General features: G+C 41.5%; 1 protein-coding gene across 1 annotated transcript in view; it reads left to right on the top strand.

Moving 5' to 3' along the window:
* sdc1 (syndecan 1) overlaps positions 1-15,979 on the top strand; it is a 39,728-nt gene extending 23,749 nt beyond the window's left edge. The window contains exons 2-5 of the mRNA XM_003215459.4: positions 10,650-10,731; positions 11,422-11,972; positions 12,186-12,330; positions 13,767-15,979. Coding sequence (XP_003215507.1) covers positions 10,650-10,731; positions 11,422-11,972; positions 12,186-12,330; positions 13,767-13,933 — 945 coding nt within the window. The 3' untranslated portion in view covers positions 13,934-15,979. The remainder of the gene's footprint in view (positions 1-10,649; positions 10,732-11,421; positions 11,973-12,185; positions 12,331-13,766) is intronic.
* Positions 15,980-17,098: the final 1,119 nt, after the last annotated feature.

Raw genomic sequence — 17,098 nt, 5'->3', positions numbered from 1 at the left:
AATAGAGAGACTCTATCTAACACCGACATCGGCCATCCTGATCGCCCCTGCATGGCCACGCCAGCCGTGGTATCCCACGCTACTCCGGATGTGTGCGGATCCTCCCCGCACTCTCCCAACTCTCCCTCATCTACTATCTTCGCAGAAGGGACAGGTCCTCCACCCCGACGTCCCATCCCTACACCTGACTGCCTGGAGGATACTTCCTTAAATTCTCTCCACCCAGACCTGCAGGCGATCCTTCGCGCCGCTCACAAACCGGCCACATCGAAGGCCTATGCTTACAAGCTGGCAAAATTCCAAACTTTCCTTCGGGACCGACGCGTCGATCCCGCCTCTACTTCGATCCCGCTGGTCATGGACTTCCTACTTTCCCTTGCGGATCGTCAACTTTCTCTGGCCTTCCTACCTAAGGTGGTCTCTGCTTTTCACCTGAACCAGGACATAATACTTCCTGCTTTCTTCCCTAATCCTTCTTCTTCTCTGGAACGGAAACTCCATCTCCTCGATGTCAGGAGAGCCCTCCTTTTCTACAAGGACAGGACTAAGGACATACGTAAGTCACCTAGACTGTTTGTGGCTTACGCTACCCATAAACTGGGCGAACCACTTTCTTCCCAAAGACTCTCACACTGGATTGCTCAGACCATCGAGCTCGCTTATCAGCTGGCCAAACGCCAACCCCCCTCTTCGATCCGCCCTAGATCTACGAGGGGCCTTTCCACCTCTACGGCCTTCCTGAGGGGCGTCCCTCTCGACTCCATCTGTCGAGCGGCTATCTGGTCCACTCCATCCACCTTTGTTTCACACTACAGGATGGACTCAAAGAACCTCAAGGACTCGGCCTTTGCCAGGTCCGTCCTTTCCTCCTGCCTTACCTAATGTTGTTGCCTTACTCAAAACCAGTTTTCGGGTTTATCCTTCTTACAGGCTGACCGTTGTCATCCACCCCGTTTGTAATCGATGTGCTCAGGGATTCTTTAATGTAGTGCTTGTGTACTATACTTACCCACTGCACTGAAATGTATTTTTTTGAATACTTCTCCCTCTGTTTTCAGAGAATGAGTTTATGCCTACCTCTGTATTTTCTTACAGACTATTGCTCACTTACAATGTTGTGATTGTGTTCTGGATCCTAACAACAAGGATCGGTTTTTTTGCACTATATGCTATTGCATCGCTTCTTTGACCGTTGCACTTGCTTGTTTTTGCACCTTGTGCTCAATAAATGTGTTGTTTGGACACTAGACTGGTTATCGGGTTTGCTATCCCACCTACCTACACCTCAGCTTGCTAGTCTCCATTAGTGTGCATTCACAGAGTACACGAAGAAAAAGGACAGGTTGCTTACCTGTAACCGTGTTTCTTCGAGTGTACTCTGTGAATTCACACAATCCCGCCCTTCCTTCCCCACATGCAAACCTCTCCCTTTCTCGCTGCCTTTGCGGCGTAGGAACTGGAGAGCGGGCGCGGAGGGCGCCCTTTATACCCTCCGGGAAGAGGGGCGGGGTTACCGCCAAATTTCAAACTTTAGCTTGGAAGAGTATCCGTTGGAGCCTGCGCAGGCACAGCTTCTCCATTAGTGTGAATTCACAGAGTACACTCGAAGAAACACGGTTACAGGTAAGCAACCTGTCCGTTGGACTAGCCATGTTTTACAAGGGCAATTTAATAGCCAATGGGAATGTGTGGGCTTGAGGGGTGGTGTTAAATTTGTAATTTATCTTATAATAGTAGTTTAATTGAAAATGCATTTTTTCAATCAGTAAATCATTGTTAATAAAGAATTTATGTAGAGAACATATCAGTGGCAAGTGTAATCTCACTGATGCTCTTCCAAATACTGGAATACTGAAATTAGACCTTTATTTAATGCAGTGTAATTTATGAATTTTTAAGCATTTCATAAATAGTTGTCATGAAAATTCAAAATTGTTGGTCAGGCAAATTGAAAACAAAAGTCCAGTGGAAACCAGGAAGTTGCTGAAGATAATGCAGACAGCACAGTGCTATCAGACTGGTGGTGAATAATAACATGGCTAATTGATCCTTTGGTTTTATTTTTTATAAAGATATAGGTAAAGGTTTTCCCCTGACATTAAGTCCAGTCATGTCTGACTCTGGGGGTTGGTGCTAATCTCCATTTCTAAGCTGAAGAGCCGGCGTTGTCCGTAGACACCTCCAAGGTCATGTGGCCGGCATGACTGCATGGAGCACCGTTACCTTCCTACCAGAGCGGTACCTATTGATCTACTCACATTTGCATGTTTTCGAACTGCTAGATTGGCAGGAGCTGGAACTAACAGTGGCCGCTCCTGCCACTCCCGGGGTTTGAATCTGGAACCTTTCGGTCTGCAAGTTCAGCAGCTCAGTGCTTTAACACACTTCACCAGCGGGACTCCTAAAAAAGTAGATATTGTGGAAAAGTTTAATCTAGCTACTTTGTAATGTGTGAGCTCTTACAGGTTTGAAAGATGGCCTTGTTCCACTCTGCAATGTCATGCATTCTTCACAGTTAATTTGAACTGGTATAGTCCAGGTATCTCAGTAGGAAAGTCTTTATCTAGTCTAGTATTCATATATTCAGCCTCCTGTAACATGCTCCGTGTAAGAGTGACTCACTAAACAGTGCAGCTAAGGGGAAGAGTTAGATTCTGTCTGGACCACTGCTTCTTAACTGTAGGCCCCAAATGGCCCCCCCTTAGCTCAGTGTTGGGAGTCACAAAAAATTTGACAACAGTACAAGGTTTCTGAATGCCCCCCATTTACACAAAATGTTAGCAACAACGTGCAGTGATTACAGTTGGTTCTGCAAAAAATGCTTCAGCTGCACTCCACAAAAAATAAAACCAGCTTGTTTAGCAAGCCTCGCAAATGCTGATTTGTTGTTAGAAAATGTTTGATTTTTTAAATATCTATAATTTACACCTGGGTCATGTAAAAAATTCTTAAGCAGAAAGAGGTCACAAGTAGAAAATGTTTTTAGAAGCCCTTGTCTAGACAGTCTGTGTAGAACCACTTCTGGCAGTAGATCTTAGTGGTTTATGCCTAACCTAAATAGTGAGCCATAGGGTTAGTTGTAGGTGAGTAAAGCTTATAGTATGCACTGTCATAAAGGACTCAGTCAAGAATGGGCAAAACTCAATGTAATTCAATTTCACATAGAAAGTGTACTGTACATACTTTCTCTTTTTTGTTATTTAGAATGTAAAAAAGTAGGGAAATATAAGGAGCAGGGAAAATTGCCTTCATTATTGAGTCAGGTAGTGAGTTCACCTAGTCCCAGTATTATAAGCTCTGACTGCTAATAATTCTCCAAGCAGACATCTTGTTGAGTATTACTTGGAGTTTTCAGTGATATACTAATAGTCTCCCATCCAAGGATTAATCAGACATGTTTCTGCTAAGCTTTTGAAATCAGACAAGACCAGGTGTGTTCAGAGTGGTAATGACTGACAGGGCTAAAGATATATTGCATGACAAATCCAATAGCTTAGGAACAGCTAAAAACCTAAGTAGATTCTTGGAACATGTGAGCCCTCATACATTTGGAAAGTTTGTCTATTTCATACTTTAGGACAAGCATGACATTCCTTCCCTGTTTATTGTTACTTTTCTCACTGGAAATACTGCATTTGAAAGCCTGTTGTAGTTGTGGAGGTTTTCTGTATAAACCAGAACCCAGAAATTTGTAGATTTGTTGTATCATTGCAAACCTCTCAACAGGGCTATACTTGAACTCTACAAAAGATATTCTTGATAATATAGCTGAGGTTATCTTGCTGGTACTGGAGCCCCTGATGGCACAGTGGGTTAAACTGCTGATCTGCTGAACTTGCTGACGGAATCCAGGTCAGCAGTTCAAATGTGCGAGATGGGGTGAGCTCCCGCTCTTAGTCTCTGCTTCTGCCAACTTGGACCTTGGAAGCATCTATGGACAATGCCGGCTCTTAGAAATTGAGATGAGCACCAACCCCCTAGAGTCGGACTCTAGACTTAATGTCAAGGGAAAACCTTTACCTATATTGCTGGTCCAAGACGTTGTTGAATGAAGCAGTACCCACATTTCCATGTACGCCCAGCTTACATTAACATCTAGCACTAAATGCAACTGCTAATCCCTGCTGGAGTAGGCACATGCTTTTTACTATTCTGAAATTGATTTAATGGGTTTATTATATGTAAGACTATCACTTAGGATTTAGATATTTCAAACACCATTTCTTTCTTTATCTCCCCACCCTGCACATCCCTATGATACAGCCTGTAATGGAATATTTTGCTATGTTGCATTAGAGCTTGCTCTGAACTAACTGCAGGAACCATCCTTCATCAGAGAGTGCTCATTTCTTAAGATGTACACATACTAGTGAATTAAGGCTAAACACCTGGGATTTGCCAGCATCTTAGTTCTTGTCTTAATAGCTCGCCTAGGATACTTAGGATGTAGCAGTTTGTTCTATGCCTGTAAAATATTCAGGACTCCTTACTTTGCTGTAAATGCTACTGAACATTTATTAGTAACTTTGCTTAATGCCCATCATATTGTTGTTTTAGATATCCCAGGGAGCCTGCAGGGAAGGGAGCATGTGTTGTCTGCTTCATTTCCTATGCATCTGATTTGAAGTGGAGATGGAAATAAAATGCTCCTAGAGTCTCCTCAGAGGATGCACTTCTTCCCTTTCTTAAACTGAGCAAGAGGAAGGGGGTACATGAATCACAAGCACTTCCTACTTTGTTCCTGAAGCTTTCAGAAGGCTTTCATACAATCTTTTAGAAGAATGGGGATTTCTTTTTGTTGCTGTGTGCTTTCAAATCATTTTAGATTTATGGCAACCCTAAGGTGACCCTACCATGGGATTTCTTGACAAGATTTGTTCAGAAGGGGTTTGCCTTTCTGTGAGCTGAGAGAATGTGACTTTCCAAAGGTCATTCAATGTGTTTTCATAGCCAAGCAGGGATTTGAACCCTAGTATCCAGAGTCACAGCCCAACGCTCAAGCCATTTTGCTGTTCTGGCTCACTGGGATCGCTTTACACAACAAAAGCCATTTGATATTTGAGAGACTTATGTGCGAAATGGCTCCTTTTGTCTCTGTGGCTATAGCAACTTTAGCAGATGGTGGTTTAATTTTCATTGAGGAAAACTGCATTGGAAACTTGGAGGAAAGTAAAGGGGGAAAAGCTAGTGAATTATTGACTGGAATACGTGAAATACCTATACATGTGTATGCGCATATGAAAAACAAGATAATTTAAATTAGAGAAAGAAAAGTTAATTTAAGACTCTTGTTGCTATTAATTCATGTATGTCCTAAATCTTGGTGAAAATTTGCCCATCAACCCATGCCAATTTTATCACTTGAGTATTATTGGAACCATAATTTTCTCACAGCCAGGATTTAAATCTGTTTGTCCCACTTTGCCTTGGATGTTTTCATTGCTTGCCTGTTAAAGGAAAGCCTTTCAGGTATTCCCAGGATCATTTGGGAGATAACTATGAAGTTATAAGACCTTGGACAATGCAAAACGTCCTTGTTTTTCTGTCAGACATTCCTTTCTATTTCACCCTGATGTATCCCATCCTCACACATACAATGAAAAATGAGCTGCAAATGGCCTAATGTTTATGCCCTGCAAAATAGAGCTGTTCTTTTTCATCATGTGAACATAAAATGCCTGCGTTGCTGTGAGTTTTCTGGCCATGAAAGCCTTCGACAAAACATTGAACATAAAATGCTTGTGTTTGGTAGTTAGAGTGGTAATATTCATATTTGACAAATATATCCACTTGAGCCTTCCTTTACAAAGAAAAGCTTCATTTAGCTCTTATGTATCCAGTCAAGGCACTGATTCTATGTAGAGGTTAACTCTGGGTTACTATATTTATGTTATTTTCTACCTGGCTGTTTTTAAGAGATAGCTTTATTTTTAAAGCTTGCTGCATTCTGATTTAAATATGTAAACTTGCAAAAATATTTATTTTTTATCCATGCTGGGAGTAAGTTTGTACCTGGCTAGGTGCTTGTGGGTACAGCTTAACTGTAGTTTGTTTTGAGCAACTGGGATTTGAATGGTTTTCATGGGGAAAAAATGAAGCATACAAAAATACATAGAGCCCAAGGCTTGAAAAATACATTGTCAGGTGGCAGAAACATACTTGCCAATGTTCCTGCTTATCAGCATTTAACACATGATATTAGAACCCAGAAGATTGCCTTTTAAGGTCTGCCTTTTTACAGATATGAAATAAAAATTGCCTGCAGGTGCAAAATAACAAGCACTTATGGCTACCTGATGCGAAGATTGTAAGTCTACACTGCCTTCTTGGAGATCTCCCCTGTAGCTGTCTACCTCCAGTGTTAAGAGATGGGTTTTTAAAAAATAACAAAATGCACACCTGCATAGAACAAGCTTCCACATGAAAATGATTGTAATAGTACTCACACTGCATGGTTATTATCACTATAGTAATCTAGTGTTTAAAGCTCTTTTTAAAAACTAATAACTGTTGGATTAGGAAGATTTGAGTCTCCTCTGGAGGTTTTTAAGCAAGAGGCTGGATGACCATCTGTTGAGTGTTCTTTGATTGTGTGTTCCTACATGGCAAGGGTTTTGACTGGATGGCGCTTGTGGTCTCTTCAGATTCTATGATGCTAACAGCTAACATTTAGATTGATAACTTCAGTCTAAAATGACCCCAGCACCTTCTACTAGTATTCAGAACCTCCAAATATTGCAATACTGTGCTGTGATTTTTAGAAGAATAATCCTCATGGGAACTAGACCTTCCTCTTTCCACATAGGCAGATCCCAGTTTTCCATTGCAGCCTTCCAAGTTGCTTTGCTTTCATAAACAGGATAGTTTGCGCATGCCCACGTAACTTGCCTGAAGCGTTTGTCATGATGTTGGCTGCCCTCTTGAAAATCCTGCTAGGGCAAGGACACTGGCATAGGATAATGCTAAAGCTAAAACTGAAGAGGAGTTGACAGTGTTATTGTTGTACAAGTGTGAATGAAAATTGCTTTGTCAGAGAGGTTGTACTAACACATGGTTTTGTAATCAATATCAATTGAACAATGCCTGTGGCTGTGATTGGCAATTCATGGCCTATAGCAGGCATGGGCAAACTAAGGCCCAGGGGATGAATGCAGCCCCCTGGGTGCTTATAACAGGCTCTCCTCATTTTCGCTGTTGCATTAGGACATGATGGCCCACCACATCCTTATGTAGAAAGGGCAGAGAGGAAGGCACGCAGCAGCTGAGAGCCCTCTGGAGTGCTCTAGGCCACCACATGTCTCACCATCCTCTCAGCATAAGGACGGAGCTGCGAGCATCCCCATTCTTATGCCGAGAGGATGGCCTGAGGAAGGCATGTAGCAGCTGAGAGCCCTCTGGAGCGTTCTTGGGCATAGCCTGTCTTGCCCTTCTCCCGACATAATGCTGAGAGGACAGCCCGAAAATCAGGGGAAGCGGATCGGGGCGGAAAATTGGGGCAGTCTCCGCATGTCTCATTTTCCTCCTGGCATAAGGATGGAGCGAGCATTCCCCTTCTTACGCTAGGAGGACAACCTGAGGATGATCCGGGCCCTGCCCTGCCTCCTCCCAGACCCACCCTCTCAGGGGCCCTCTCCCTTCTGGGCCTTTCCCACCCAGCATGTGCCTGACCGTTCTTCCTCTCAGCCCAGCCACCTCGGTTGGACCCACAATGCAGCCCCAAGGCAAAAACTTTGCCCATGCTTGGCCTATAGGATGTTTGCAACCCTTCTAAGGCAATGATTCCCAAATTCTAGTCCTAAAAGTGTTTTGGACCTCAACTCCCAGAAGCTTCAACAACCTTGGCCAATGATCAGGAATTCAGGGAACTGAAGTCCAAAACATTTGGGGGACCAGAGTTTGGCAAACACTGCTTTAAAAGCTATATTTGCAGCCCCTTCCACAAATGTCAGTGCCAAAATTCAGGTTCCATATCAGGCACTCATCTTTAAAACACAAATTCCCACTAATATTTTATAACGGTGGAAGTGGTTTGCAAGTGGGTTGTGAGACGCTGTCCATAGAACATTTGGGAAGCACCCATATCCTTACACTTGGAAAACATGTCTTGGAAAAAATATAAAAAGTCTAACCATATTTTGGTATATACAGTCGGTGGAAGCAATCAAAACCACAGCTACATTAATCTGGGAACAGCTTTGTTCAGACAGCATGTACATGCTGCTACTGGAACCTTTAGCTCATCTCCTCTCTGGTTCTTGTTTCTTTTTTTTTTTCAATTGCTGGTGACAAAGTGTGGAAGGCAAGTTTGGTTTCTTGCTGGAGCAACCAAAACTATTCATCCTGTTTTTTTAAGAGTGAGAAAGCTGATTAATGGATATGCTGACACATGTGAAACATTATAGAAAGGTGCAGTGGGGGAAAAAGATACATGTTAGCGCAACCCCCTGCAGGGGAATTTTCCTGATGAGCATTATGCAAAGAGGCTCACATGAAGGGAGGCACCTGTCAGTTCTCAGTTCTGGCCAAAAAAGAAGAAGAAAGAAATAGCTTTCCAGCACCACTAGTGGATTAGCTTGTAACCTGCATAACCCGCACTTTGAATTGGGTCCAGAAACTTATCGGCAGCTAGTGGAGCTGCTTCAGTAGAGGTGTCATAGGCTCCTGATTTCCTTTTGAATTTAAACATTCAGAATTCTAAAAGTTACAGTCCACAAAAGTAACTGTTTCAGATTTTAGAACAGTGGTTCCCAGCCTGTGGTCGGTGGACCACTAGTGATCTGCAAGAACTAAAATATGGTCCGCAGCCTCGCAGTAAATACTACGGATAATAACATAGCCGAACCAAAAAAATTTTTTTTCTTGGTGTCTTTATTTTTAGCCCTGTTTCTGAAGTTATTTGGGGTGCCAATTCAGAAAGTTGCATTGGATAGACCACATCAGTTCTAGATAACTAAATACGGTTTTCTGTGAAAAGGGGGGGGGGGGGGTTGGGAACCACTGCTTTAGGAAGACTGGCTTGGGGAGGGAAAAAGAAATGGTGAAGGTCCTAGAGACTGAGTCCTGAGAAAAGGTTGAAATTAGTATGTGTTTTGGGGTTGTAGAAGATAATATTAGAAGTTGATGTGATCATGATGTTGAAACATTTGAACATCTATCACATAAATAGAGGAACACATTTTTCTCTATTATTTCAGAGAAAAGTACTTGAATCAATGGTGTCAAATTACAGGAAAAAACCACTTAAGCGAAACTTTTGTTTGTTAACTTCTTCTTCAACTTACGCTAACCCTCTGCTCAGGTCTTGCAGACTAAAACTTCCTTGGTTGAGTCTATCCATCTGAAATATACAGCCTTCCTCTTTTCCTGCTGCCCCTAACTTACCTAGTATTATTATCTTTCCTAGTGAGTCATGTCTTCACATGATATGGCCAAAATCCATCAGTCTTGGTTTTGTCATCTTGACTTGTAGGGAGTATTCTGACATGATTTATTCTAGGTAAATGGTATCTGCAGTACCTCTCCAGCCTCACATTTCAAATGAGTTGATTTTTTCCCTATCTGCTTTCACCACTTCTCCAGCTAAACGCAAGAAGAACTGAAATGGCACGGGCTGTTTGATAGATAGGAACTAATTGTAATGGAAGATAGTGGAGCACCTTATTAGACATTTTAAAGTAGTTCCTCGATAGCCTCTGAAATACTGTAGTGAATCTCCTGCATCATTAACCTCTGAGATTATTTCTAACTCTATCCTATCTGAAAAGAAGCTGTGTGAGTTTTGCTCGTGATTTAATATAATCAGGGACTGCCATGGCTACACAATACTGAAAATGTGTGAGAAGTGTTAGTGGCTGATTTGTTGTATTAGGAGACCTTTTCTTTGAATCATTTTTTTAAGTACTTTTTCCTCCAACAACATGTGTCTACTTGCCACTAAATACATCTCACCAACACAGAATAATTTTGGTAGACAAATTCAAACTCGACAAAGCTTCAAGTCCTATTTAGGAGTAATGACTATAGCGGAATGGAAATTACTTTCCATGGAGTCATCCCATGACTTCATTGTAACCTTTAAAAGTTCTCTGCTGCAGAACCTGTGTCCCATGTCATGGGAAAAACCCTCTGCTTGAAATTGGTGCTTATTTTGAAATGTAGGATAGGTATCTCAGTATACAAAGCCATTCCCTTTCTCTTGTATGATTCCAAATCTTCTTCGTGTCTGAGTCTTTTACTTTAGCTCCTTTGAAATTTGCTTCTACATGTTACTATCTTTAACTCTGAATTATGTGGATCTGTTTATATCATAACTGACTTGCCTGGGTACAAGTACATAATTTTCCTATCCCGTTTAGCAGAAGAAGGAATTTGCCAGTAAAAAAAAAAATCACCCTCTCGTAGAGGCTGGGAGGGGGACAACTTTTTTTTTGTCCGTGGATATGTATGTGCTCTCAGTTTGCAGGAAGCACAGTTGTGTTGTGCCCCTTTGTCTCACCCATAGCCCTTACAATATGAAACCTTTTCTTCCTCAAATGATCCACTCAACCCTAATAGTGGACATTTTTCATGTATGTTGTGATATGTTTTCTATACATTCAACAAAGTGTGTGCTAATTCCCCCCCCCCCCATTTTTTTCTTTATTCTAAAGCAACTAGCTGATACCAGTCTCCCTCCTGAAGATCAGGACTCATCTGGTGATGATGATGATGCTTTTTCTGGCTCTGGTGCAGGTATGCCTTATCGATGTTTATTCAGTTGCAGACAAAGTCACTTAACTGCTAAAACTACTGTAGTGTGTATGTGCTTCTTCTCTTCCCCTGCCCTTCTGTTATAAATGTCAGGGCGAAAGGTAGTGACTGCTGGCTACCCTATGTGCTGAATTCAACCTACATTTCGTTTGGTAAGAACAAGAAACCTGTATTACCTGTATTCCATATTGGAGACTGGCATTTTCAATTATATTCAGTCGGTCTTTGCCAAAACCCTTTGGGGGCCAACACAATCTATATCTCATGTCAGAAGTTAGATAAGTTAGTTTCTTGGACCAGAATTTCTGATTGCTGGGGAATCCTGAGAGTTGCATTCCAAAAGAGTAGCTATCCAGTGGTCCTAAATAGTAGCTAAAGCTAAAATTAGATTTTGTTAAACCTTTAAAAATGGAATAATTTTTGTAAATTGCAGATTAACCATAGAGATTTCCCCCCATTTAGAAAATTATTCAAGAGATCTCCTGGTGGGTTTTAAAAAACTGTTATTAGTCTCTGTCCAGTGTACACATGTATTCCTCTATGATGTGGTAAAATGTCACTATGGCCATAGAATGTTATTGAGCTTTCAAGAGAAAGTTTCCGAAGTACTTCAGCCATTGGTTGAACAGTCTCTTACACAAAATGTTTGCTAAAACGGTTCTTGATTTTTAGTTCCTTCAGAATATCCAGTGGTTACCTGGAATGTTCCGCTACAAGAAAGCTCAAATGTCTCACTGGTGCCTCCGGCGTCTACTGATTCGGGAGATCACCAGCCTGAGGTCCAGAGAACAGACAACCCTACAGAAGACTACACAACAGCACCTGTATCTACAATAAGCATGGCTGTGTTTCCAGTAATTGATCATGTGCCTGACAAACTAAAAGAAGCAGTTGAAGATGGTGGCCTGCACCCACCTTCTGAACATGTGATGACAACGCCCACAGTTACAACTACAAGCATCCCAGTATCCCACCACATTTCCACAGTCAGAATTTCAACCACTCAAACTCCTACCACAGGGAAAATTCCTGAGCCTGAGATCTACCATGATGTCCGCCACATACCCTTCCCTGATAAAAACATCCCTGCTTCAGATACTGTGCCTCCTAGTGAGAGAAGTCTGTATACTACTAGTCTACCTACAACATCATCTACTGTTCAGAAGGATATATCTTCTCCGCCTGAAGAAATAGTACGATCTGATGATGGTTCGGGTGATGTGGTAAGAAATATTTACACTTTTAACTTGGGCATTGACCTGTAGAATTTTTTTTAAAGTTGACTCTGAATGCAGAACTAGATGGCATTTGTGAACTAGAGTAGAAGAAATCTGCATCTACCAGAATATGTATTCTGCTATGTAGCTGTGTGAAAGCATATGTCCACTGAGCCTAAGATAGAGAAATATACATGATACCTTTGCCCTTGCTTCCAGGGAGATTTTGTATTTCCACAACTTGATGAAAATCCAGTAATAGAAGAAGAACCTGCACTAACTAATAGAGGAATGGATATACCAAAGGATGAAAAATCTGAAGCAGCTGCACAAGGAATATTGGACAGAAAAGAAGTTCTAGGAGGTATGTAAAATGAGGCTTTATATTTAACTGTGCCAATTGTCAATGCACTTTCTTTGTGCATTTTGAGTTTGAACTGCAAGTTTGTTTTATTTCATAACATAGATTGCCATACTATAATGAGGTTACAGCATAGGCTTGAGAGGCACGTCTTCTCCTAAAACCTGAAAGTTGCTACAGGTAGTTGTAGGCAATACAAATATGCAGCCTAACAAAAAACAAATTTTGTTGTCTTGGTTTTAAAGCCTTTTTGGGGGGGGGGGGTATTTGTGGCACTGATTCAGAAAATTGCATCTGATAGACCACATCAGCTCTAGTTTCTTAGATACAGTTATTGTAGTTTTCTATGGGTGAGGAGATGGTGACTGGTTGATGGCATATGTTCTGTATCTCAAAACCTAGAGTTGACAGGGGAAAGCTGGTGCTATTTTTTGAATCAACAGGTCAAATATACACAAAAACAGGCCTAACATTGGAGGCACTAAAATGTGTGTTGGCCAGTGGGAGCAAGATGATAATCATGAGCATGGTTTCTAAGGCCTAAAATGAAGGAACATCTCCTAGGCATTCATCCTCACAGGAGGAGCCTCAGGTGGTGCAATGGGTTAAACCCTTGTGCTGGCTGAAAGGTCGGCAGTTTGAATCCAGTGGGGTGAACTCCCGTCTGTCAGCTCTAGCTCCCCACATAAGAGAACCCTCCCACAGGATGTTATCATTAAACATCCTGGTGTCCCCTAGTCAACGTCCTTGCAGACGACCAATTCTCTCACACCAGAAGCGACTTGCAGTTTCTCAAGTCACTCCTGACGTGGGGAAAAAAATCCTCCCAGGAAGTTCTTAGTTGGCCCTGCTGTTCTTTCTCCCCTAATTTAAGGAAAGAAAAAAAAGGAACAAAATGAATGTTCCCTGCTAAAGGGCTGGGTAGAGAAGCTCCACTTGGCAAATCAACTGGGGACTTGGTGATATTGTGACAGCTCAGTCAACTAGTGTGGTCATGACTCCTTATTTCATCAGGTCCTTGGAGAGCTGTGGGCTGCACAGATTTTGAATTGTGGCTTCCCTGCTCTTGGTTAGAACATTAAATGTAAAGGTAACTGATTCTTGATAGCTGAAAGAGACATTCATCCTGAATGGTTACTTATTGGTGTTCAGTGTTTCTTTTAAGCCAAGGGGTGGGGATCTATGCTTTTCTTGTTGGCATCCACCGTCCATGAAAACAAGCCAGCATGGCCTGTTGTTCACAGACCGGTGAGCAACTAAAGAACCAGATGCTTCCAACCTCCGATCTAGGTCATACGCGTCACCCACATGAAAGCCTTCATTGGCAGCATCCTTCTATTATTTTATGAAGCTTCTGCTTTTCTTATAGAAAGAAGAAATGAGTTGTAAATTCAACATTTTCACACTAAAAATAATAAGATAATTGTCTTTTTCCATAGGGGTCATTGCTGGTGGACTAGTAGGCTTGCTGTTTGCTGGATTCTTGGTTGGATTCATGTTGTACAGAATGAAGAAAAAAGATGAAGGAAGCTATTCACTGGATGAGCCAAAACAGTCAAATGGAGGGTATCAAAAACCACAAAAACAGGAAGAATTCTATGCGTGAACGAGCTGAACGTAGAAACTTTTCTTCTGTCTCTGGACATCATGAGTTCTTGCTGCATTTTAAAGGGGGGGGGAAAAAAACTAAAAGCCATACGACTGACTTTAAGCCTCGTGCCTCCTTGCCATTGGGAACCACTACTTTTTTTTCCAAAGTCAGTCTGGATTAATAAAACCCTTACCTGCCTTCTTGCACAAAGATTACCTGTAAAATGGGACATCTGTCTTCAATAAGGACTCCTGGGGGAAGATAAAGAACTGATTGTATATAGTCTTGATGTCTTACAAAAGCACCAAGAAATTAGTAAGGTACAATGTGTATGTATATTAAAGACAATTCCCCCACCAAACATTTACTAGCCACAGGTGTGTGCTTTAAAAATGCTCTTTTTAATAAGGCTGTTAACTTGGTTTTCAACTGTTGTTCTTCTCTTTTTGAATGATAACACTAAAGTCCCTGCATTGCAGCTGAACATGAGTATGACATGAGAAGGAAGGGCCTCCTTAAAACTAAAAGGATCTACCCAAAAGGGTTGGATGACTTAAACTGTGTCCATGGCTAGACTAGGTGATGTTCCCCTTGAGTTCAGTGTGAGGAGACTTATACACACTGCTTCAGTACCAGAAGCAACATAGAGATGACACATGGGGGAAACGGGTTTTTTGAGATGTGCATACTTTTCCAGTTCTTCTGGTCTGACTGATGTTACCCCTGTTGTTCACTGTTTATGTGTGTGTGTGTGTGTTTTAGGTCCACCTAGTAGTCCTGGGGCCACCTCTTGTTACCTACCTCTTCTGCATTGTGTTCCTGATAATGGCTACTTCACTGGATTCTCAAAGGCCTCCCCCTCTCTTTTCCTTTCCACCCGGTGCTTAGACTGCTGGGTGTGGCGTGAGTTCCCTACAGGATGCAGCATGCTCTGGGGTAATGAGAGCTCCCGTTTCTGCCAGGTCCCAGGGACCAGATTCCTGTTAGGCTGCCGTTTGTTCGTAGGAGGAATTCAGGGAGCCTCAGCTCAGCATGCAGCGCCTGCGGGGGCAGGGATGAGCATCTGTTCTGTACGTGGCTGGCTTTTATCTCAGTCCAATGTGTGTTAGAGCATTAACAGAGTTTGAAGATCAAATGTCTTCTGTGTAGAAGAGGGAGATAATGAGGAATTGTGTGCCTTCCATCTCTTTTGTGAGACCCAAATGTAAGGTGAGGGTCTTGTCGGTTTGTATGTCAGTGGGGCCAAATTAATATGAATGTCAGCACTTCCAAAGCAGTATTTAAGTGTGTTTTACGAACACTGTGTGAGGAGGGGAGGAAGTGGAAGAGCAATCTTGGAAAAACAGGTAACTGATGTAGAATAATAAGTGCAGATGTATGATTTCTGTAATGTACAGGATGACATGGATGTTAAATATACTAAACAAATGTTCTGTAAAGGTTTTGGTTTACCTTTTAGGCTTTACTTTCTTTCACCACTTAACACTTGTTGGCTTTCAAAATGCCTTCTGTTTCTAACAGAAGTGTAGGCAAAAGGATGAGTTGATACTAGTGCACTATTAGTAAATCGTACAATCAGAAGCTTGTCTGGGGAGGAGAATGCATCGTTCAGGTACAGCATAATTGTGAGTTGCCAATCACACATTTGGTGCCTTCTGTATTTCTCCCTGCTGAAAAGGCCCTTGAGGATTACATGGATGAGTTTAAACACCTCTTCAGCAAGTGAAACTTCTCTGGCAAGTTCTAACCTACATTTGTTACAAAGCAACTATACACGACTGCTTTTTTACAATGAAGTTTTAAGTGGTGCAGTGTCCTTTTTATGTATTAAAAGATGGTCCTTGACCTCAGATGTAGAAAACACTTCTATTTGGTAAGACTAAAGATAAAATGGTTTGTTTTAATGCTCAAGATGAAACTGGAATCCTGTAATTGTAAATGAAACAAACTTACTGCTAGTTTCCAAATGTAAGTACTTCATTTTGTATTGTATTTCACAAGCATACACATGCAATAAAAAGGCAGACTGCCAAAATAAATTGTCTTGTGTTGTTACCTGAACCAACGTTTTTACTGTGATTTTTTTTAAAATTTTCAACCAGTTTAGAAAACACTTTCTTGGAATAATCCACCATAAGTACAAGGCTCCAGATTAGTGTCTTAAAAGTCAGACTTGTCTTATTTATTTTCTTGATTTGGTTTTTATTGATTGGCCTTCAATGGAGTCTGGCTTTATCCTCCTGGGCATCTAATCTGGTTTGATGAATCTGAAATCGGCAATGAACTATGGAAAGTTCACTCTCCAATGAGCACTGCTAACTAGGGCTTTAGCATTAGCTGCACATACAGTTTTATGGCGGCAGTCAAAACCTAGGCTAATTGGACAGAACCATGAAACTATTCCAACCAAAGTAACCGAGCAATTGGAAAAAGTGAGAAATAGTGATATTGTTTTGGAACTGTTTTAGTTTAGGAAACGACAGTTGTGTGAGATTATGCCTGGTGTGGAAAAAGGGAATACAGAAAAGCCCCCCCCCCCCCAAAAAAAAGTCACCCAGTTAAGCTAAACAGTAAGATATTGGTGTCAGAAAAAATAACTTCATAATGCATATAGTTAAACTGGTATATGATGTTCCTTAGTTTGGATGGCTTTAAAGTGAAGTTTAAAAATGATAGAATATTTGGTTACCAGTGGCAGCTAGCCATAGCGGAGACATGCAATCTCCATTGTAGAAAGCAGTATGAGTCTGCTTGGCTTTGTGCAAGAATCACAGACATACATGATGAATGCTGTTGCATTCCCCTTCTGTTAGAGAATTTCTGAGAGGCATCTGGTTAAGCATTGTGGGGACAGAATGCTAGACTGGATAGGCAATTGAAACACATGGAGTACAGTCTGATCTCTCTTTTGATTATCTGTTGATTTGTTTTGTAGATTCTGAACAAGAAATGTGCCTAAAGTTCAAGGCAAACTATACCAATACATTTCTTTATACATGAAAAGCATTCAAAGGGTATTGGCTATCTTTGTCATAAAAAATCCCATTTACAAATGATCTGCACAGAATCACTGGAGATGGAAATACATAGCAACATAGTGTATTGCAAGTACAGTAGAGTCTCACTTATCCAACATAAACGGGCTGGCAGAACGTTGGATAAGCGAATATGTTGGATAAT

This window comes from Anolis carolinensis, chromosome 1, assembly GCF_035594765.1.
Source record: "Anolis carolinensis isolate JA03-04 chromosome 1, rAnoCar3.1.pri, whole genome shotgun sequence".
Taxonomy (NCBI): domain Eukaryota; kingdom Metazoa; phylum Chordata; class Lepidosauria; order Squamata; family Dactyloidae; genus Anolis; species Anolis carolinensis.
This window is presented reverse-complemented; position numbering and strand designations above follow the sequence as displayed.